Source organism: Leucoraja erinacea, chromosome 1 (genome assembly GCF_028641065.1).
Source record: "Leucoraja erinacea ecotype New England chromosome 1, Leri_hhj_1, whole genome shotgun sequence".
In the NCBI taxonomy this organism is placed as follows: domain Eukaryota; kingdom Metazoa; phylum Chordata; class Chondrichthyes; order Rajiformes; family Rajidae; genus Leucoraja; species Leucoraja erinaceus.
Window position 1 is genome coordinate 75011058 of NC_073377.1, and position 22947 is coordinate 75034004.

At 42.3% G+C, this 22947-nt stretch overlaps 1 protein-coding gene across 1 annotated transcript in view; it reads right to left on the reverse strand.

Annotated features, from left to right (window-relative positions):
* The window catches only part of LOC129698654 (NACHT and WD repeat domain-containing protein 2), an 86665-nt gene extending 64454 nt beyond the window's left edge, over positions 1-22211 (reverse strand). Inside the window, exon 1 of the mRNA XM_055637793.1 lies at positions 21746-22211. Within this exon, the coding sequence (XP_055493768.1) occupies positions 21746-21896 (151 nt within the window). The 5' untranslated portion in view covers positions 21897-22211. The remainder of the gene's footprint in view (positions 1-21745) is intronic.
* Between the last annotated feature and the right edge of the window lie 736 nt (positions 22212-22947).

A 22947-nucleotide genomic window follows, 5' to 3' on the forward strand; every position in this document is an offset into this window, starting at 1 on the left:
AGATAAGTGAGCCAGTACCTTCAGCAGCCAAAACATTATGGACTATGTATAAACACTGCTGTAATTTCTACATGGTGAAACCAAAATGTATAAAAATGGCCTTTATTAAAATCTGACAACGTGCACTTTAACCACATGTGATTTTTTTCTATTACAAATGTCAAATTGTGGAGTACAAAGGCATATAAATAAATGATGGGTCTCTGTCCCAAACATTATGGAGGGCACTGTATAACACCTCAGTGAAGGTGATATACCAAACCCACAACTTCCTCCTAACTGGCCCGCTGCTAACATAGTGTTTTTGTTGTGAAAACTCCGGCGCAACATGGTAGAATCCAAAAGAGTCTGGAGACTGTCGGATCATTGGTATGAAAGTGCAGAAACACCACTCATCAGCAAATGGAAACTAGTTACCTGGACCAATCTGCCATAGTGTCAACGCACCAGGGAATACTCCATGCAGTTCATGTGCTCTGCACTGTGATCGCTAACTTCATTGAAATGCAGAGAAGCCATAAACCATCTGCTTTCAATGTAATTCACACAAGCGAGTAGATATTCACAAATTAATTTTACCCTAAGTGGTAAACAGCTGTTTATGCATTATTCAAGGACACCTTAACTTGTTACTGAGATTTGGCTTCAAATTTTGTTTGATAATTCTCCTGTGAAATGCCATGGGGATTTTTTTTTGTGGAATGAAGCTACTAAATTCATTTAAATAACAGATTTTGAGATGTAATCCTTATATAACACATTAGAACAGTTTTACGGGAGCAAAGAGGTGTAAATATCACTTGAATGTAAATAATTAAAAAATATATTATTTCAAATTATATCGTAAATGCCACATTGATAACAAATTTCTTTAAATTGCAAGAACATTAACTACCATGGAATTTTACTGGAATGCTGAAAATGTTGCAACAATTGGAAACTCTGTACTTGGGACTTTCATCAGAATTTTCTACTGTATATGGACAGACTGCATTCAACCCTACTAACAAGCTAGGTAGTCAGGACTTTGATAACTGCTAGGGTGGCCCTTTAGTCAAGATTAAAAGAAAGGAGGTTAAGGAATATTTCACTGGTTTAAAAAAAAAAAGCACAATACAATGTTCCAACAAAAGCAATCTAAATGCATAATATCCATTGATACAAAAACATTCAAAGATCCGCTTGGGAACATGGATATTATCTGACATTGCCCAGACAAAAGTGTTACCAAAGTCTTTATCGCTAATGAAAAATCCACTAAAATTATGTACAAAATGTAGTGCAATTACTCAGCCATGGTAGTCTGACAGCACCTTCTAACAAGGCCAAATGCAGATGGTGCAGTAAACCCCTTTGAGTTGCACAAATCCTGACAGGAAAATATATCACCTGCCCTTTCTCACAGCTCTTCCCTAATTATTGACATTTTCTAAAATAATTTACATTTGACAGTATCATTTAACAGTGTTCCAATTATGAATGCACACTTCACCCTTTCAAATGTTGTGATTTTATATATTTGCAATCCAATCTAATGCCAGTTCTCAAACCAAAATAATTGAAGCTCAGATATTTGAAATAGCCAAATATAAAGTATATGCTGAGTCTATTGCAATTTTGTAATAAGTGGGTTATTGCCACCATTAAAATATTGGGTCAAGGATTACGTTAAGAATTCTTCCACTAACTTTACCTCTCATTAATGTTACCCTTATGACCCCTTTATTTGCACTAAAGATTACACTGCATTAAAAAAAAGAAATGCACAGAAGTAATTTTGCTGAAATATGTACAAAAGCACAATTGATACCTTCATATGGGGATGAAGTTCCATCAGTCTTAACATCACAACTCAAATTTCCTTTTTGATATCCACCTCTACAATGTTGATAGTGCAGTCCAATTACTGCATGTAAATAACAAGCTGCCCTATTTCTACATGAAAATAAGAAGACTACCAACTGCAATTCAGAAGAAATGACATGCAACACCTGAACCAGGACTGTTCAATTGTTACTGTTCAAAATCATTCTGTACGAAAATCACAAATCTGGGAATCTTTCCGTTTAGTTTAGTTTAGTTTAGTTTACTGCCACGTGTACTAAGGCACAATGAAAATATTTTTGTTGCATGGTAACCAGTCAGCAGAAAGACAATAATACATCATTACAATCGATCCATTTATAGTGTATAGATAGATACATGATAATAGAATAACGTTTAGTGCAAGGTAAAACCAGCAAGTCTGATCAAGGATAGTCCGAGAGTCATCAAAGAGGTAGATTGTAGTTCAGCATTGCTCTCTGGTAGTGGCAGGATCTTAGTATAATTGTAATTACAACCTCTGATATTTATCTCAATATGTAACTAAGACTAGTTTTGAAGAAAAACAAATACAGAATACCTGAACATTTCTGAAACAACATCAAAACAGCAACCATGTAAAGTAATCCTACTAAACAGTCACTTGCTCCATAGGCTTTCATACAGCGATGCTTCAAGTTCTCGTCAAGGCAGTTCAGTGCCTGCTTCCGCCACTGATTTAGCACTGTGTGTTCCATACTTCAACCCTGCTTTGCGTTGATCCTCTCTAAACCTCTCTCCTTTTACTCTAAAACAATGCCCTCTAAAGGGCCTGCCTCACTTGACCATTTTTTCGGTGACTGCCGGCATCATTGACTAACGTATCAAGTCACCGAAAAAATTGCGGCGGCGACGACATATGCCGCGCGTTGTTTTTTTTCAAGTGTCACAATATTTTTTTTTGTCGCCGCTGGATTTTGAAATGTTCAAAATCTTTTGGCGACCCTGATATGACGCCGGAAAAAATCGCCAAGTGGGACAGGCCCTTAACTGTGCTCTGGGGTTTCCTACTATTTACATTATCCATGCTCCTTCTAATTGTGTATTCTTTTATCTGATGCCAATCAATCTTCCCAATATACCACAACAATGTTGTAGGGTGGCACGGTACTAGCTCACAGTGCCAGAGACCTGGGTTCGATCCTGACTATGGCGCTGTCTGTATGGAGTTTGTACGTTCTCCCTTTAATTGCATGGGTTTTCGCTGGGTTATTCAGTTTCCTCCCACATTCTCAAGACCCACAGGGTTGTAAGTGAATGGGCTTCTGTAAATTGCCGCTCATGTTTAAGATATGAAATTGGGATAACATGGAATCAATGTACAGTGGATTGTTGGTCAGCGGGGACTTGGCAGGCCGAATGGATGATTTTCTCACTGTATCTTTAAACTAAACGAAACTAAACCTACCTACATTTTAATGAGTGAATCAATATTTAGAAACATTTCCACATGAGTGAAAATAGCTCATTTGAACTGTCCTCTAAGCTTCAGTTAAATCTGAAATGTGGGCATGTGTGCTGAATTTAAACCCCACTTCCAGAGAAAGGTTTACTTTAGTCCCCCTGGACATCAATATATAATTTGGTACCAAATAACTAATTTGAAAGATTTGAAAAAGATGTTCATTCAAACAGACAAATCCACTAGATTCCCACTCCCACGGGATTGTAATTCTGTACATAAGAGTTTGTGCAAATTATGTTAAAACTGAATATTTACCTTGTCACATTAGCTGCAAAATGAACATAAGTATTAAGATGTGTTCAAGAAGGAACTGCAGATGCTGGAAGATCCAAGGTACACAAAATTGCTGGAGAAACTCAGCGGGTGCAGCAGCATCTATGGAGCAAAGGAAATAGGCGACGTTTCGGGCCGAAACCCTTCTTCAGACTGAGGCCGAAACCCTTCTTCAGATAAGTATTAAGATAAAAGTCATGGCAAGAATTCATGGAATCCAAATGAAAAGAAAGAATTACATTACTGGCCCTGCCTCTGACATTTCACCAAGCAGGGACCTGCTTTCTGCATTTTAACACAAAAACATAAATACAGATAAATAACAGTTGCCATATTTATTCTTTATTATTATTTCATTTAAAAAGGAGACATAAGGAACGGCATAGAAACATAGAAAATAGGTGCAGGAGTAGGCCATTCAGCCCTTCGAGCCTGCACCACCATTCAATATGATCATGGCTTACCAAAAAATACAAAGTGCTGATGTTAATCAGCGGGTCTGGCAGCATCTCTGGAGAACAAGATTAGGTGACGTTTCAGAATCTTCAGAAAGGGTGGCACGGTGGCGCCGTGGTAAAGTTGCTGTCTTACAGCACCAGACACCCGGGTTCGATCCTGACTATGGTTGCGGTCTATAAAGAATTTAGTATGTTCTCCTCATGAACTGCAAAGGCTTTCTCCGGGTGCTCTGGTTTCCTCCCACACTCTAAAGACATACAGGTTTGTAGGTAAACTGGCTTTTGTAAAATGGTAAATTGCCTCTAGTGTGCGTAGGATAGTGTATGCATGCAGGGATGGTTGGTTTGTAGGACGAAGCACCTGTTTCCGCACTATGTAACTAAACTAAAGCAATTTAAAATCAATTAGTAATTCTATGTACTTTAATCCAAAAGTTCTTAGCCTTTGCATGGTAGTTGCTATCAGCCAGTAAGGAGATTAATATAGTCAGAATCAATTTGCGAACTTCAACTCAACCTCTAAAGTAAGTCACACCTCTGACAATTATAATCAAAGGTTTTCAAGTCCCACCATCAATACTATTGTTAAATGTCACTTACTTAAAGTCCTCATTAATTTTTTATCTCTACTGCTTCTGAATAAGAGATGAAAACAGCAGGAAATTCAAGTTTCCCACTGTTAGAATTCCCAGGTTTGGTAAATTAATAGGGAACAGAAGGAGGCAGCCATTCAGACCATCATAACTGTGCAGATTTTTTGAAGATGCATTTGCCCCATTCCCTGTCTCCCAACAAACCTGCAGAAATTCTAATTACTTTTTGAAAGCTGTCATTATGTACTGTACAAACTTTCCTCCCCCTCCATCCCCTCTCCTGAACCCTGGGTGTAGTTTGCTCCCCTCCCCTTTCAAATACATTCCTTCCTCCAACTTCACAATTCACAACTTTTCTATCCTCGAGCTTCACAATTCACAATTCTTTGGCCTTTTGGCTCTCACTTGTTTTTTCATTTCTAACTTTTGTCCAACAATTTGCCAATCAAACCACCCCCTTGCCTGTGTTCATCTATTACAGACCATGCTTGTCATGCCCCAACCCCCCCCTCCTGCTTTCTTTCCAGCCCCTCCTGTAATCAGTCTGAAGAAGGATCCCGTCCCAAAATGACACCTATCCATGTTTTCCAGCATCTGCTGTTCCTAGTTATTACATGGTAAGTGACCCTCTTTGTGGCTTTTACCGATTTGAGCAAATTGGAGAGAATTGGAGATTAGTCTTTTCTTAGTCTTTAGGTCTTTTCATTTTCCTCAATTTAGATGGAGTTTGCAATCCTAAAAAATTCTATGTTGAACAAAATTAACCAAAAAGGCTAAGTAAAATGAGTGACAATGTACACATTTCGTACAGACATCATCTGTAGTCAGGATCGAACTGGTGCCTCTGACGCTGTGCCACAGTGCACTTTCAACAAGTGTCGTTGTGAAGAAAGGAATGCTTGGCCGGATTTTGATTCTGTTTGTCCAGTAACCGATTTTAACATCTGTTTTTTTTAATAGCCTTCTCTGTTGTGAGATTCTTTAGTGTAAGTCTGTTATTCACAGTGTTAATTCACACTGTTCCTTCGCCACAATGTTTGCCCAATTCTGTAGATATGATGCTTGTGGTAGAAAAGTGCCTGGAATTCCTTTTAATCCAGGGAAGCTAATGTGCAGACAGTCGCTGGACTAGGTTCACGTACATTGGATCTGGTTGATCGCATGATCCGGAGCCCAGTGACAGAGGACGTCTGGGGCAACTGGGGATGTGAACTTGCTGCAATCTTCATCTACTTCAACAGCATTGACATTCCTGAAATCCTCTATTCCCTGATTACCCTCAGGGCTTTGCCTTCTCCAAAGTCTTCTCTGCCAACTCAATTCAAGACCAGTCATCTTCACAGATCCTGTGTAACAGATGGGGCTGGCGGCTCACAATTTTCACCGTGACAATTAGTCCCCTTTTGGCGTTTGCTTGTCCCCCAAGACAAACACATGGGATTGTTTTTTTAGTGACAGAACTTTAACACCACAATTAGAATTTATAGGTTCAAAGAATCAAGAGTGTATCATTGTCATAGTACCAACAATAGAACAGTGAAATTCTTCCTTGCAACAATTTAATAGGCAATACACAGAGATAGAATTCTTTAAAATTCAATAAAGTAATAACCATATTAGTTGTGCAACCCCCCCCCCCCCCCCCCCATCTTTAGTGCAACCAAAGACAAACAAATATTTACAAAACAACCTTGGAAGTAATACAAGTTGAAGCTTTTGCTGAATGGACAATCATGTTTTCAGAGCTTGCAGCTTTTGAACATAATTTTGAAACCAAACCATGTCTGGCAGCTTATTCGTGTATTGGATCTCATGGGATTGAAAATAAGCAGCAGTTCAGTGTTTTGATGAACATCTTGCCATTCACTAAAGACCACCATGAAACAATTAACTTGTTGTTCTCATCTATTGGCAATTAAACTTTAGAAACATAGAAAATAGGTGCAGGAGGAGGCCATTCAGCCCTTTGAGCCAGCACCATCATTCATTGCGATCATGGCTGATCATCCCCAATCAATAACCCGTGCCTGCCTTCTCCCCATATCCCTTGATTCCACTAGCCCCCAGAGCTCTAGCTAACTCTCTCTTAAATCCATCCAGTGATTTAGCCTTTTTTCTCTCACCTCAGTCTTAAATGGCCTCCCCTGTATTCTAAGACTGTGGCCCCTGGTTCTGGACTCGCCCAACATTGCGAACATTTTTCCTACATCTAGCTTGTCCAGTCCTTTTATAATTGTATATGTTTCTATAAGATCCCCCTCATCCTTCTAAACTCCAGTGAATACAAGCCTAGTCTTTTCAATCTTTGCCTTGCAAAGGTAACCATCTCTACCTGCAGAGCAACAGCATGTTTGCATATTAAATTATTGGCTTTGAAACCCTCTGCAACTCCTGAAGATGTGATAAGCCACAACATAAATTATTTTCTGTATCTTTCAAACACTTTTCTCTCGAGCAATGCACGTGATATCCTTATAAAGATGGGTCTCGACACCAAACATCACCCATTCCTCCTCTCCAGAGATGCTGCCTGTTCTGTTGAGTTACTCCACCTTTTTGTGTCTATCTGAAGATAAATTATGATATGCATCAAATTGCAAACAGTAAATGGTCTCTAAATTTCACAGTATGAGCTCAATGTGAAGCATGTGGGCTTTTTATAACATTGTTCCTGAACCAGATGGATGACAAATAACTTTCTGAATCTAATTCAAAAGTGTTAAGGAAATGGAGATTTATTAACCAATGGGGACTGAAGCCAATTGACACTATTTGATGACTTACCTGGTTAATCATTGGTTCTTCCTTAAAGCTACCTCATCTGGCTACATGGAAGTCAGGAACTAAGGATAATTAACCAACAATTATTACCATAAATAGTTAATCAGAAAATAGTGTGTTTAAGTGTAACAAGATTACACAGGATTTAAAACAAAAATACATGTTATACTATTTCCAAGTGAAGTGCAACAGTTACCACTGCTTTGTTTATCTTTGAAAGATTGTTACTCAAAATAAATAAAATATTGTAGTTTCGAAGTTACATTTGGCATTTCCACCCTGGAATAAACATTCTGACTGTTGACCCTATCTATGCCTCTCTATCTTGTCTATGTTTCAACCACTGATTTTAACACTATGTATGCAGTACCCTTATTAATGCATTTTTACTGTTACTCAACATTAGCTCAAAGTCACAGGACCACCAAATATTAAACTATTGCACTCCTTGAAAATCAAGTTGCAAATCAAAATGACCTCAGAATTGAAATAAGTAGACTAACAAGCTTGGTGACTGATCAAAAGAAGTGTGACCAGTGTCCGAAGCTCATCCCAGGCACTGGGGAGCCCAAAACTCAAATTGACAATGTAACATAATGACGAAATTTGTGCAAATATCCCATATTCATATATGAACAATTAATTATCAAGAACAGATTTAGTTTTATTTTTGTTCCTTACTCATAATGGGGCAGGCACAAAAGAGCATATAGTAACAATCATTTGTTTAGTCTGATGAAGGGTCTCAACCCGAAATGTCACATATTCCTTTTGCCTCAGTCTGATGAAGGCTCTCGACCCAAAATCTACCTTTCCTTTTTTCCAGTCAGTCTTATGAAGGGTCTTGACACAAAATGTCACCTATTCCTTCTCTCCAGAGATGCTGCCTGATCTGCTGAGTTACTCCAGCATTTTGTGTCTATCTAAAGAACAATCATTTGTCAATATTTCACATCTGATACTCTGGTTGTAATATTTTTGAAGGTAATAATATAGGTTCCTGTTACTGCATGCAAATAGCCATTGTAAAAAAATGGATAGTTATGTATGGAAATAGGATCTAATGGGCACTGATGGATTTGTGCATCGAACTTTAAGAAGCCAATAATCTGAAGTATTACTTCAGTTTGAGAATACATCTCTGCTCAGTGTTGCACTTTTTCAATCCTACTGTTAGGAAAATGTTTGCCCATTTAAATAAAACGTTAAATTTTCTCACTAAAGATCTAAAGAACTGACCACAAGTGGCATATTCAGAGGGTTCTGAATCACTGCCAGGCATAGATTTTGTGTAGAAGTGTCCTGTGCCATAAATGCATCGAACAGGTCGTATACCTTACACAATCAATGGGGCAGATGTGGTATATCTAAACTCTGTTAATTAGAAAGCATATCTATTCCTTCAGAAAGGATACATTGATGAGCAATATTTCCTGTGAGATCCTGATCAAAATGTCATGGGGAATTTTGACAGTAGTAGACAGGAAGTTTCAAAGGTTGACCGAGGGTGGCTGTTCACAGGCAAAGGAGTGTCTGGCACATGGGAGGCTTTTAAACTTGTGATAGTGAGATTTCAGGGCCAGCATGTTTCTGAAAGAGTGAGGACAAAGCTGACAGGAGTAAGGATTCCTGGATGATGAGAAATAATGAGGTACTGGTCAAGGAAAATGAGGCATATGTCAATTATAGGCAGGAAGGATAAAGTGAATACCATGAGTAATATAGGAATATACTTAAGGGGAAATTACGACGGCAAAGAGGAGACATGTGATAGCTTTTTTTTTTTTTTTTTTCAAAAAATTTATTCAATTATTAAAAAATAATATTTACACTACAATAAAACAAGCCAGAACCCACCACCATAAATACAATACAAACATATATCCATAATAAACTATTATACAATTATGATACAATCCTTATTGAGGATACATTCAACACCCTGCGGAGCCCAGCGGTCCCGAAACTCCCTCAGGGTTTCTGTTCAGGTGTTTATCCTTTCTAATCCCACCATGGCACGGCAACGGAACCCCGGAAAAGGGGCAGCAGCTTTTTTTGAAAGGGAAGCCCTCCACAATGTAAATGCCGTGACTCGCGGAGGCCAACTTGGCCAGGCCCAGGAGCAACCCAACCAGGGATCTTCAGCCCTACCCTGTCCCCTACGCACAGGGACACCTAGCAAAGATATTTGATAAAGGCATGGGTGAAAAATGCAGCCAGAAGGCAAGGAGCAGCCCCTCCTAGATATTCAGAATTGGTGGCTGCAGCCTCACAGCACTCCATGTACACAATGTACTTTGACTCTAAATGCCCGCAAAAGTGGCAGGCGGCTGGCTAGTCTGTGAAACGGATTGCAAAACAGGTTGCAGGGAACTCCTGTGTGCAATCCCTCCACCCCTAGATCCCCAATGTAGAGGGGGAGAATCTCCTGCGTAGGACCCCCCCCATGGGGGCCCCCTCGCGAGGGTAGAACAGAGACCGCCACTTGGTGTCCGGACGGTGGCACAGGGCGCTAAGTGCAGGGTGTGGAGGAGGAGCCTGTACAGGTTACGCCTCCCTGCGTCTTGAAGGAGACGAAGGGTGTCGAGGAAAGGCGTGTGTGGGACTTCTCCCGGGATGGATTACGGCGCCTGGGTCCGATTAGTACTTCCGGCTGAGCGGGGGCTTGCTCAACCACAAGTACTCCACACGTTCATGTGATAGCTTTGGCAGATAAGGTAAAGGAGAATCCAAAGAGATTGCACAAGTACATTAAGGGGGAAAGAATAACTAACAAAAGAATATGGACCCTTAAAGATCAACTAAGTTGATGTACATGTGTACATCTGTGTACAGCCACGGGATATGGACAAAGTCACAAACTAATATTTCTGTTCTGTGTTTATCGTGGAGAAATGTTCAGAAAGGTACATTGATGAGCAATATTTCATTTAGATCCGAATCAAAATGTCAGGATATACGCATATGTTAGTAGTATCATTTTGTTCCGAATCGCAATTTACCTGGGAGTTGCTGGAGGCTTAAAACCTCTTAAGAATAATTAAATCCCTGGGCAATATTGAAATTATTGTGCAAGGCATGGTATTTATTAATTTAGTGGGATTTTTTCACGGTCTAAACGGCATGGGTGAGGTGCTGGCTGTACTTTTTTTGCCCTTCCTATTTAAGTGATAAATTAACTGCATTCTTGATAAGTGTTTAAAACCCATTATTATAAATGGATAGCAATTTTGTGCTTCAAGCATACTATTGAATATTGCAACCTTGTCAAAAATCGCCAGCTTGTGTGTCTCAGTGTAAAGCTCCCAATGAAAGGATTTGTGCTGCATTTCTCCCAAAGATCAGGTCGAAGGGGTATATATAAAAGACAGGTCACTTCAATTCCATGTGGGAGGTTGAAAAGGGTTAACAACCCTGTCTGAATAATACAAGCATGTTACGGAGAAGGTTTTGAATAATCAACGCTTCTGAGGGACTTAAGGAATACTGACAAATGCTGGGATGAATGTCAATACATTAACAAAAGAGTTTGGGAATCATCCCAATAATAACCCTGAACTGCCGGCATTTTCTGTCAAATGTGCCAGCAAGATCAGTATTTCTGCAAACGCCTGTCTGTACAGGAATGGAAGGCAGCTGTTTGGCAACCATTTCTTGACTGTGTTGAACAGACAGGAGTCATAGAACCTTTATTGCTGTAAACATGCCCTTCAGGCCAATCCCTGTAAAGTAAGAGTAATTGAATATAAACTCAAGGTTTCAAATACCTTATCAATAAGTATTTATCGAAACTACCTACCTGATATCGTCATATGACAAGTATCATGGTGTTCCGTGATTTTGCCGGGAGTTTACAAAGGGGACGGGTTTTAAAACGAATTAATTATTTACTAGGCTATTGGCATCGAAAATCTTCATTCTGATATTTAATCATTTAGAAAATCGCTGAAAGACCCCGTCGCAAAAGGTGGCTATTAGTTTTTATGGCCTTGATATAATAGTGATTCATTAGTTTAAAAATCAGAAGTGTTTAAAACCCATTATTATGAATGGAGCCCCAGGGTTTTGTAAAGCATACTATTGAAATAATATGCTTAAAAATCCTTATTTTTACATTAAAGTGTAAAACTCCAAAGAAGGACTTGTACTGCATTTCTGATAGCGATCAGTTCAGTTATTTGGGTCTCTTTTATTGCGCAGTAAAATTTCTGGGCATTTGAGGGTTCACAAATCTAGCGCAAGCTGAGAACGTTTTAAAAAAACGTTTCGAGGTCACAGGAATACTGAAAAAAAAGGAAACTAAAATACATTTTTAAGGTTTGGGAATCAGAGAATGAACACTAAATTCCTTCCATTTTCTATCAAATGTGCCAGCAAATCAGTATTTGAAAATCCTGTTTGTACAGGAATGGAATTATTTGTGAACCATTTTCTTGACTGTGTTGTGACACCAGAGTCATAGAATCATACAGCATGTAAACAGGCCCTTCAGCCCAATTTGTCCCTGTAAAGTAAGATGCTCCATTGAAGCAAAACTCATTTACACACCTTATCCTTCTAAACTTTTCCTATCCATGTACCTAGCCAAATATATTTTAAATGTAGTCATAGTATCTGCCTTAACTACATCCTCTGGCAGTTCGTTCCATATATCCACCACTCTGTGTGAAAACGAATTGCCCCACAGTTTTCTATTAAAACTTTTGCCATCTCCTTAAACCTTGAATCCCCTACCCTGGGAAAAAGACTGTGCATTCACTCTATTTATTCCCCTCATGATTTTTATTATATACTTCATTTCTCAGTGAGACAAGTTCTCTCCTCAGCCTCCTGCACTTCAAAGAAGAAAGTCCGAGCCTGCCCAATATGTCCCTATCTCAGGCTCTCGAGTCCTGGCAATATCCTCATAGAACTGAATCCAGCAGTTACCAATTATGGCAATTCCCAACAAATCATGTTGGGTAATCCAGTGAAAACCGTGTTGGCTTCGCTCTGTGCTACTTCATAGGTTTCGATGGGAAAAAAATCGTCTCTCAGGATTTAATACACAAAATCAAAACAATAATATTTTTGGAAAATTTTAATCTAGTTAAATGTAGACATACGTTTTCAGATGATTTACTTTATATTACTTGCTAAGTAATCTGCTAAGTAATCTAAGAATCTCTAACATGTTACACAATAGGAGCAGGGAGGTTCTACTGCAGTTGTACAGGGCCTTGGTGAGACCACACCTGAAGTATTGCGTACAGTTTTGGTCTCCTAATCTGAGGAAAGACATTCATGCCATAGAGGGAGTATAGAGAAGGTTCACCAGACTGATTCCTGGGATGTCAGGACTTTCATCTGAAGACTGGATAGACTCGGATTGTACTCGCTAGAATTTAGAAGATTGAGGAGGGATCTTATAGGAACTTACAAAATTCTTAAGGGGTTGGACAGGCTAGATGCAGGAAGATTGTTCCCGACGTTGGGGAAGTCCAAAACTAGGGGTCACAGTTTAAGGATAAGGGGAAAATCCTTTAGGAGCGAGATGAGGAAAACATTTTTCACACACAGAGTGGTGAATCTCTAGAATTCTCTGCCACAGAGGGTAGTTGAGGCCAGTTAATTGGCTATATTTAAGAGGGAGTTAGATGTGGCCCTTGTGGCTAAGGGGATCAGGGGGTATGGAGAGAAAGCAGGTACGGGATACTGAGTTGGATGATCAGCCATGATCATATTGAATGGCGGTGCAGGCTCGAAGGGTCGAATGGCCTACTCCTGCACCTAATTTCTATATTTCTATGTTTGGAATAAGATTGACTGCAAAACCGATTATAAATATATCCCAGTGAATTATAGCTGTTGATTATGCACTTTTAGATTGTACAAATTACCCAAAATTGTGTAAGATTTTTTGATGAATTGTTTGGCCATTTAACATATAAACCACCTATCAGGATTTCTATTGACCTTTTAAAACTTGAGAGAATCCACTTCATCTCAGAAGACTGTAAGGATTTTTTCTTCAAATCCTTTCTGGATAATGCAAGACAGTATCGTGAAACTGGTTTCATATCCATAACATGGGATGTGTTCTTGGAAATCTCAAACAATATAAAATTCATCAAAGGCACGTCTGTCTGGATATTTTTCTTTACCAACAAAATAACTTCATATATTACCAGCACCAAGCTGCATTTACCATTTACCTCCCTCAGCATAAATCTTTAAGCTTTCTTAAACATCATGAAAAAAATTCCCATCGGTAAGCATATCAAATGCTCAAAGGCTCCAAGTAATTCTAAATTCATTTATCAGTACTAAATCTGCATAACACCATGTCATCTTGCAGATGTTATATCTTCAATGAAATTAATGTTCTAAAAATAAATTCAGTCTAAAAAATGTATCAGCATTTGTGCTCGGAATCAGCTAGATTGCACTGTTCCATAAACATTTACGCTGCACAACCTACTTCATTATCACATCATCTGCAGACCACTGTGTGTTTGCAAGCACAAGATGCTCAATGAACCTTTAGACTTTAGGGAAAAAAGATACTTAGCAAAAGAAAAGTACAAACAGATTATGAAATAGAGCATTATTTATAATACCTATGAAACAGACCTATATGTTTTACTCATGACTTTCATTGCTCACAGATTAGAAGACCAATTTCTCTCATCTTCCTTTAATTAGAAGCATCAAGCTGTTCCCATTAACTACCCTTCAATGTGAGGCATCATGAGACACTCTCCTGATATGAATTTCACGTATTAAAATCCAAAAGGCATACAATTACATTCCAATAGACATTAATCATTGAATTCAATTTCAAAGTCCCTCACTGAATAACTGTGGAAGTTGTTACTGCTGGTATTAGTAATACAATAATCTCACAAATATAAATAACACATTGCGGTAAAAAAACATCCCTGGGGGAACCACAACTATGCCGATGAGCAACAGCAGGATAGCACAGCTGGTGTTGCAGACACCCTGAGGTTTGACCCAAAGGACAGGGGCACAAGATGTCATCTTGTGCGTCCATAACATTTACCAGCACCAACTTACCTGCTCACTTTCTCTCAAGTTAAATATACCAGTTGTCAATAACACCCATGAACAATTTCAAACACAGTCAAAACTGTTCTCAATTTTAAGGCCAAATAGGAGCCTGGGAAATAAATATAAATGTGGCATAATGGCAGAAGACAGTGTTCCCCAGGAAGTGTGACTTTAATTTGTCAGGATGGTCTCCTGCCTTATGAGGTGCTACAATGAATAATCTTTCACTCAGCTATCACAATTCCTGCATTTAGAAGTAGAAAAGGTTGCACTCAGAAAATAGTGTCCAAGAAGGAACTGCAGATGCTGGAAGATCGAAGGTACACAAAAATGCTGGAGAAACTCAGCAGGTGCAGCAGCATCTATGGAGCGAAGGAAATAGGCGACGTTTTGGGCCAAAACCCGAAGAAGAAGGGCTTTGGCCTGAAACGTCGTCTATTTCCTTCGCTCCATAGATGCTGCTGCACCCGCTGAGTTTCTCCAGCATTTTTGTGTACCTGCACTCAGAAAATAGTCAAGTTTTGTTGACAGTGGCTGACTGAGGTGGGTCGAATGCAACGGCTGTGCACTTATTTCAGCACAGCGTTTTGGTGACTGAGGGTGTTTGATGTCCAAGACCTCAGATCTGTTACCAAGCTTAATGTATCTGGCAGCAGTGATCCCTGCCCAACCATATGGTTTCAAGACTTAGACTGCCTAGTGTCGACACCACAAGGCAATGTAAAGACCCTACTGACACTCTCTCCACAAAAACCTTGCATTTCGTTGTCTCTGTACTGTACACTGACAATGACAATTAAAATTGAATCTGAAATTGAATCTGAATCTGAATCTGAACCTCTAGGATAACAAGTCAATAACAGTGTCCTCCCCCAAGCTAACATCCCAGCTTTGAGGGAAGTCTCCTCGGGTCCGGTCACGGAATTTGCATGCCTGTCACCACCATCCATAACAGGCACTCTATTCTGTGCTCTGAGGAGGAATAAATTACTTGGTGGACAGGGGAAACAATCAATGGATGTCTTAGAAACATAGAAAATAGGTGCAGGAGGAGGCCATTCGGCCCTTTGAGCCAGCACCGCCATTCATTGTGATCATGGCTGATCGTCCCCTATCAATAACCCGTGCGTGCCTTCTCTCCATATCCCTTGACTCCACTAGTCCCTAGAGCTCTATCTAACTCTCTCTTAAATCCATCCAGTGATTTGGCCTCCACTGCACTCTGTGGCAGGGAATTCCATAAATTCACAACTCTCTGGGAGAAAAAGTTTTTTCTCACCTCAGTCTTAAATGACCCCTTTATTCTAAGAACCTCCCCTTTATTCAAAGCGCTCATCCCATCTTAACTGATTCTGAGGAATTCCTGGCCCAGGAAGACTCAAAGTGGAGAAAGACATGTACTCCAGTACATGTAACAGAAGTGCAATGAAAGGATGAATGGAGTGCACAACCTCACTCAGTACTGACCATAGATAGTGGATACAACTTATGGAATCAGGAAGTGAGTAACTGACTTGTTCTTTTGTTCACTGTATTGTTAAGAGTTGTAGAGAGTTACAGCAGGGTAACGGGCCCTTCAACCCACCAAGTACAGGTCAACCATCAACCACCCATATACATTCATTCCTCAACGACCCCATTTTTAATTTTCCCCCACATTCTCAAGTACTCCCCCAGATTCTACTGCACATCTATACACTAAGGTCAATTTACAATAGTTAATTAATCAATCCGCACATCTTTGGGATGTGGGAGGAAACCATATTAGCCTTTTCTTGAAGTTGTTGGTGTATGTAGGGAGGAACTGTTTCATTGGCTGAGAATTGGGAATAGACCATTACATGCATATTGCATGCTCCATTATAATGGAGGGAAGACCAATGATGAAGTGGCTACATTTACCTAGCCTAAGATTACAGTTCTGAGGAACTCTTGCTGTGATGACCTGAGATTATGGAACACACCATCAAACTTAACCATCTTTTTTAAGATAAACACAATTTGAACATGCAAAATTTCCCCTTGATTTCCACTGAGTCCAATTTCATTAGGCGTTCTCAATGCTTTGCCTGATGTCAAATCACTTTCACTCTAACTCCTGAAGTCAGGTCAGATACATAAATACATAGATACATAGACAATAGGTGCAGGAGTAAGCCATTTGGCCCTTCGAGCCAGCACCGCCATTCAATGTGATCATGGCTGATCGTCCACAATCGGCACCTCATTCCATCCAGTGAATCGGCCTCCACTGCCTTCTGACGCAGAGAATTCCACAAATTCACAACTGTGTGTAAAGGTTTATCCACATCTCAGTTCTAAATGGCCAACCCCTTATTCTTAAACAGTGGCCCCTGGTTCTGGACTCTCCCAACATCGCGAACATGTCTCCTGCATCTAGCGTGTTCAATCCCGTAATAATTTAATATGTTTCTATAAGATCCACTCTCATCCTTCTAAATTCCAGTGAATACAAGCCCAGTCGCTCCATTCTTTCATCATCTGACAGTCCCGCCATCCTGAGAATTAACCTTGTGAACCTACGCTGCAACCCCTCAATAGCAAGAATGTCCTTCCTCAAAATAGGAGACGAAAACTGCACACAATACTCCAGGTGTGGTCTCACTAGGGCCCTGTACAACTGCAGAAGGACCTCTTGGTTCGTATACTCAACTCCTCTCATTATGAAGGCCGACACAGGCAGTGCCTGTTGTACCTGCATGCTTACTTTCAGTGACTGATGTCCAAGGACACCCAGGTCTCGTACTTCCCCTTTTCCTAACCTGACACCATTCAGATAATAATCTGCCTTCCCGTTCTTGCTACCAAAGTGGATTACCTCACATTAATCCACATTATACTGTATCTGCCATGCATCTTCCCACTCACCCAACCTGTTCAAATCATCCTGCATCCTCATAGCATCCTCTTCACAGTTCACACTTCCACCCAGCTTTGCATCATCTGCACATTTGGTAATGTTACTTTTTGTTCCTTCATCTAAATCATTAATGTATATTGTAAATAGCTGCGGTCCCAGCACCGAGACTTGCGGCACCCCACTAGTCACTGCCGATCATTCTGAAAGGACCCGTTATTCCCTACTATTTTTGTTCCTGTCTGCCAACCAATTTTCTATCCATGTCAATACCCTACCCCAAAAACCATGTGCTCTAATTGTGCCCACTAATCTCCTGTGTTGGCCCCTATCAAAGGTTTTCTGAGTCCAGGTACACTTCATCCACTGGCTCTCCCTTGTCCATTTTACTAGTCTTTGCTTGGACCAACGGTGCAATGATTTTATATAGAAAACTTATTTATGTGTGAATGTCCCTTGATGGTACCTTTGATTTCCCCATCATTGGGTTGGTCGATGGTGTGGTAACTGGCCGAATTGAACATATTCTACTTGTTGTGTGCAGGTAACTGTCCACTTTGCTAGTCTTTGTCCACTTTGCTAGGTAGAACACTGGTTTGCAGCTATACCAGAAGAGCTTGGTTGGAGTCTTAGCTAGTTCTGAGGCAAAATACTCACGTACAGTAGCCAGAATGTCATTGCTTTCTTTCATGCAATGTACTCAGCTGTTTTTTGAAAAAAATCAAAAGGAACTGAAAATTGGTTTCTGCGCTGATTAGGTCTTTTCAGGGCAGAAACTTGTAGGTATAGAAAGTTGCAAGCACATCTGCCTTGACTTTTGTGACAATATTCTGGCTCCATTATCACCGAGGACCAGTATTCATGAAACATGTTCCTCTCATTGTTTAATTGCTATACCTACCACAACAAAATGTGGCAGTGTTATACATCTTTGATATCACCTGTTCTTTTATGGTTTTTTTAGCCCTGTCTGGGGCATGCTGCTCACTCTTTAGCATGTTCGTTGTTCAATCTTCGCCAGATGTAATGTCATTTTTAGATGTGCCTGACGCTGCTCACAGTCTGACATACCAGAGTCATACAAGTGTGAAAAAAGGCCCTCAGGCCCAACTTGCTTACATTGACCATAGACAAAAATGCTGAAGAATTTACGGTGGTCCTCACTCTGGCCATGGAGGAGGCCCAGGACAGAAAAGTCAGATTCGGAATGGGAGGGGGAGCCACCGGGAGATCAGGTTGGTGATTGCGAACCGAGCGGAGGTATTCAGCAAAGCGGAGGTCTATGGCGAAGAAACCCACTGACTCCCATGGCTATCTGGACTACACCTCTTCCCACCCTGCTTCCTGTAAGGACTCAATACAATACAATACAATTTATTTGTTGTCATTTGAACCCAGAGGTTCAAACGAAATTTGGTTTCTGCAGTTATACAAACAAGAAGAAGAACCAAGACACAACACAATTTACACAAACATCCATCACAGTGAATCTCCTCCTCGCTGTGATGAAGGCAAAGTCTTATCTCTCCCCTGCACTCCTCATTCTCCTCCCGATGTCAGAGTCAAAGCCCCCGGCAGGCGATGGTAAATAAGTCCCGCGGCCATTAAAGCCGCGCCGGGCGATACAAGGCCCTGCACCAGGTCTTGGTGTTGGAGCCCCCAGCGGGCGCTAACAAGTCCCGCGGCCATTTAAAGCCGCGCCGGGCGATGTAAGGCCCCGCTCCAGGTCATCCTCAACCCCACAACTTGAGGGCGGGGGAAGTCGCCATTGTGGAAGCCCCGAAAAGCGGTCTCCCACCCGGGACCCGTGGGCTCCCGGTGTCACCGTCCACCGGGCCGGCGGGTGGAACCTCCGTATCTCCTGGGTCGGGCCGCAGCTGCGCACCCCCACTGCTCCACCCGCTCCAAACTCGGCCAGCTCCGCGATGGTGAGTAGTCCGCAGCTCTGCGACTGGAGCCCCAGGTCATTCCGGTTGGAGGCCACTCCACGGTGCTAGGCCCCAACGACAATGGAGACCCGACAGGGAAAAGGTCGGGTTCTCCGTGCAGGGGAAATATTTTAAAAGTTTCCCCACCCCCCACCGCCCGCCCCCCACACACATACCTAGTTAAAAAAAAAAAAAAAAACTCCATTCAAACGAGACAAAAAATAAAAAAAGACAGACGGTCTGCAGAGGCCGCTGTGACGTGAGTCGCACCGCCCACCTGGAAATTTTACCGTCTCCAAAATTTCACCGTCTACGCCGCATCTGCACCCAGGATGATGCGTTCCACATCAGGGCATCAGAGATGTCCTCATTCTTCAGGGAACGGGGATTCCCCTCTTCTACTATAGATGAGGCTCTCACCAGGGTCTCTTCTATATCCCATGACTCTGCTCTCACTCTGCATCCCCCCCACAGAGTCCCCCTTGTCCTCACCTTCCAACTTACCAGCCGTCACATACAACAAATAATCCTCTGACATTTTCGCCACCTCTAACATGATCCCACCACTTGCCACATCTTCCCATCTCCTCCCCTATCTGCTTTCCGCAGAGTCCGCTCCCTCCGTAACTCCCTGGTCAATTCGTCCCTTCCCACCCTTCCCACCCCCTCTCCGGGCACCTTCCCTTGCAACCGCAGAAATGCTACGCTTGTCACTTTATCTCCCCCCTGACTCCATTCAAGGACCCATGCAGTCTTTCCAGGTGCGGCAGAGGTTCACCTGCACCTCCTCCAACCTCATCTATTGCATCCGCTGTACTAGGTGTCAGCTGCTCTACATCGGTGAGACCAAGCGTAGGCTTGGCGATCGCTTCACCGAACATCTCCGCTCGGATCGCATTAACCAACCTGATCTCCCCGGTGGCTCAGCACTTCAACTCCCCCTCTCATTCCCAATCCGACCATTCTGTCCTGGGTCTCCTCCATGGCCAGAGTGAGGACCACCGTAAATTGGAGGAGCAGCACCTCATATTTCGCTTGGGCAGTTTGCATCCCAGTGGTATGAACATTGACTTCTCTAATTTCAGGTAGTCCCTTCTTTCTCCTCTCCTTCTCAGCTCTCCCTCAGCCCACTGGCTCCACCTCTTCCTTTCTTCTTCCTGCCCCCCCCCCCAACCCCTACAGCAGTCTGAAGAAGGGTTTCGACCCGAAACGTTGCCCATTTCCTTTGCTCCATAGATGCTGCCTCACCCGCTGAATTTCTCCAACATTTTTGTCTACCTTCGATTTTCCAGCATCTGCAGTTCCTTCTTAAACAACTGTTTACATTGACCAACATTTCCCGTACACACGAGGCTCCCCTGCCTGTATTTGGCCCATATCCCACTAAACCTGTCCTATCCATGTACCTGGCTAAATATTTCTTAAACGTTGCGATAGTACTTGCCTCAACTACGTCCACCAGCAACTCATTCCATACACCCACCACTCTTTGTGTGAAAAAGTTACTCCTCGGGTTCCTATTAAATCTTTTTAAAATCTTTCTACACAACCTTACACAAACGAAGGTTTAAGAAAGAACTGCAGATGCTGGAACAAACTAAGGTTTAGTTAGTTTGACATTTAACTAAGGTTTCTCATTTGACTTGATGGTAATGGTTTAGAAGTTGGAGCTATAGACACCCAGTTTTGAGGTGTTAGATCTATTCTGAATCTATCCCATTTCAGTGCTACACCACACAATGGACAGTATGGTCACTACATGATTCCAAGCACTCCACCAGAGCAGTGTAGTGATCATTCCATTACTTCATTGCCAATACCATCTGCAATGACCAGATTTATTAGGATGAGGTCAAGTATGTTATATCTTCAGCGCAGGCATCACAGATGGGGGACAGTTAGAGAGGAGGTTGTGAAACTGTCTCCGGATAGAATCTTCAGGTTTGTTCTTGTTACATACCACAAACCCAAGCTGCCAAGACAATGGCTATTTCATCCGATTGCTTCATGAGTCTATGGAACATCTCTGCAACTCGAGATTGGTGAAGGGAGTTTGCAGAGTTTAGCTGGGCCTGACCGTGTAATATCTGAAAACATGCGTTGGCTTGTTGGTTTTATACCACAGATAGATTTTCAGAGTAGTTTTAACAACATTAAATGGTCATTTGAAGGTAGGTAAGGGTAAATCACATTGTCCCTGGGATTTCATACTTGGCAGACTGGGTAGAGGCTACACACATATTTCCTTCCCTAAAGATTATCTGTTCATAAGGTGCTTCTTTTTAACAACAATGCTAAATATTGCTATTAACAATAACCCAAGCCTCACTACTCGAAGTAATCACACACCATGATTAAAACTATTGACAGGCAGTTTCCTTAAAAAAAAACTTAAAAGACTGAATACGATGAAAACTTGTAAAAGTGAAGCTAGTTGATGCTGCATGTCTTACCTTCGGGATTGGAGCTGACGAAGACCTTGATGCTCCTGCTGCCCGGGAGGTACTGAGGGAGATCGGCCACAGCTCCAGCCAGAGCCGCCCTGCGGAGCGCCGAGTCTCGGGGCGAAGGGAGCCGGGAGCCTGGCACCGACCACATCAACATGTTGGCAGGAATAGAGAGGGGGGCAAACGCGCCCAATGCTGAGCACTTGATTTGGCCGGGGGTTGGGTTGAGTTGGGGATGAGGGGAATGCGAGATGTGGAAGAGGGAGGCTCGGCGAGAGCGCTGGCAGCAGGCGTTTGAAAGCGGGACTGCGAGCGTCTGAGACAAAACAGGTCTGGCTCGGAGCCTCACATCACCGCCGGCTGCAGTAACACAAACAAATTAACAATAATCATCGGCGGGCGCCCGACTCAGGCAAAGTCTCGGGTTCAAAACATGAAGAGCCGAACCAAGAGGGCGCAAACCACCGTGTAAATAAATATGTTTCCTTTGGAAATAACTTAAGTTTAGTTTTTAAAAGTACTTTTTTGGGGGGGGGGGGGGGGGGGGGGGGGGGTGAATAATGTAAGTGGAAGGCGATAGGGGTGACTTGGGGGTTGGGTCACCTCATGGCTCCAGAGTGCAAGCTGTGGACAAGGGGCGAGCGGGCGGCGCCGGCAACTCGCCTCTAATCGCCTGCGCAAGGTTAGCTCTTCATCTCCGCTTCACGGCGAGGTCCCCCTCGCTTGGACCCGGGATGCAGGGCAGGTGGGTAGGGTTGGGAGGGGGCTGTAAGCTGATCTCTCCTAACTCCCCCCTCCCTTTCCCTCGGCTCAGAATGGACTGAAGACGGGGCTCCACAGCCTGCGATCGATCGCCGGTTCACTCTCGCCCCGTTGCGACCGTCTATTCTTTCCGGGGGATTGAGCACAGAGTGGAGACCAAGGTTGCCTTGGGAGGGAGAGTTCAAGGGCGATATGCGCTGTCCTCCCTCCGTCTAGTTGGTGGAGGGGGAGCTTGTGGTTGCAGTCTCTCTCTCTTCAAACAAAGTGCCCGGAGTTGACAGAGCAGGCGAGGGCTCGGGCGATGTGGCTCTCTCCTGAGATGAGCAATGGATGCTCCGCCAGCCGCTTGACTGGAAGGTCACCTGCACTGCTCGCCGAAGAGCACTTTCATGTCCAGATGGCTGCGAGCGGAGCCGGTCGAACTGTGAAGCTCTGAGAGACAGACA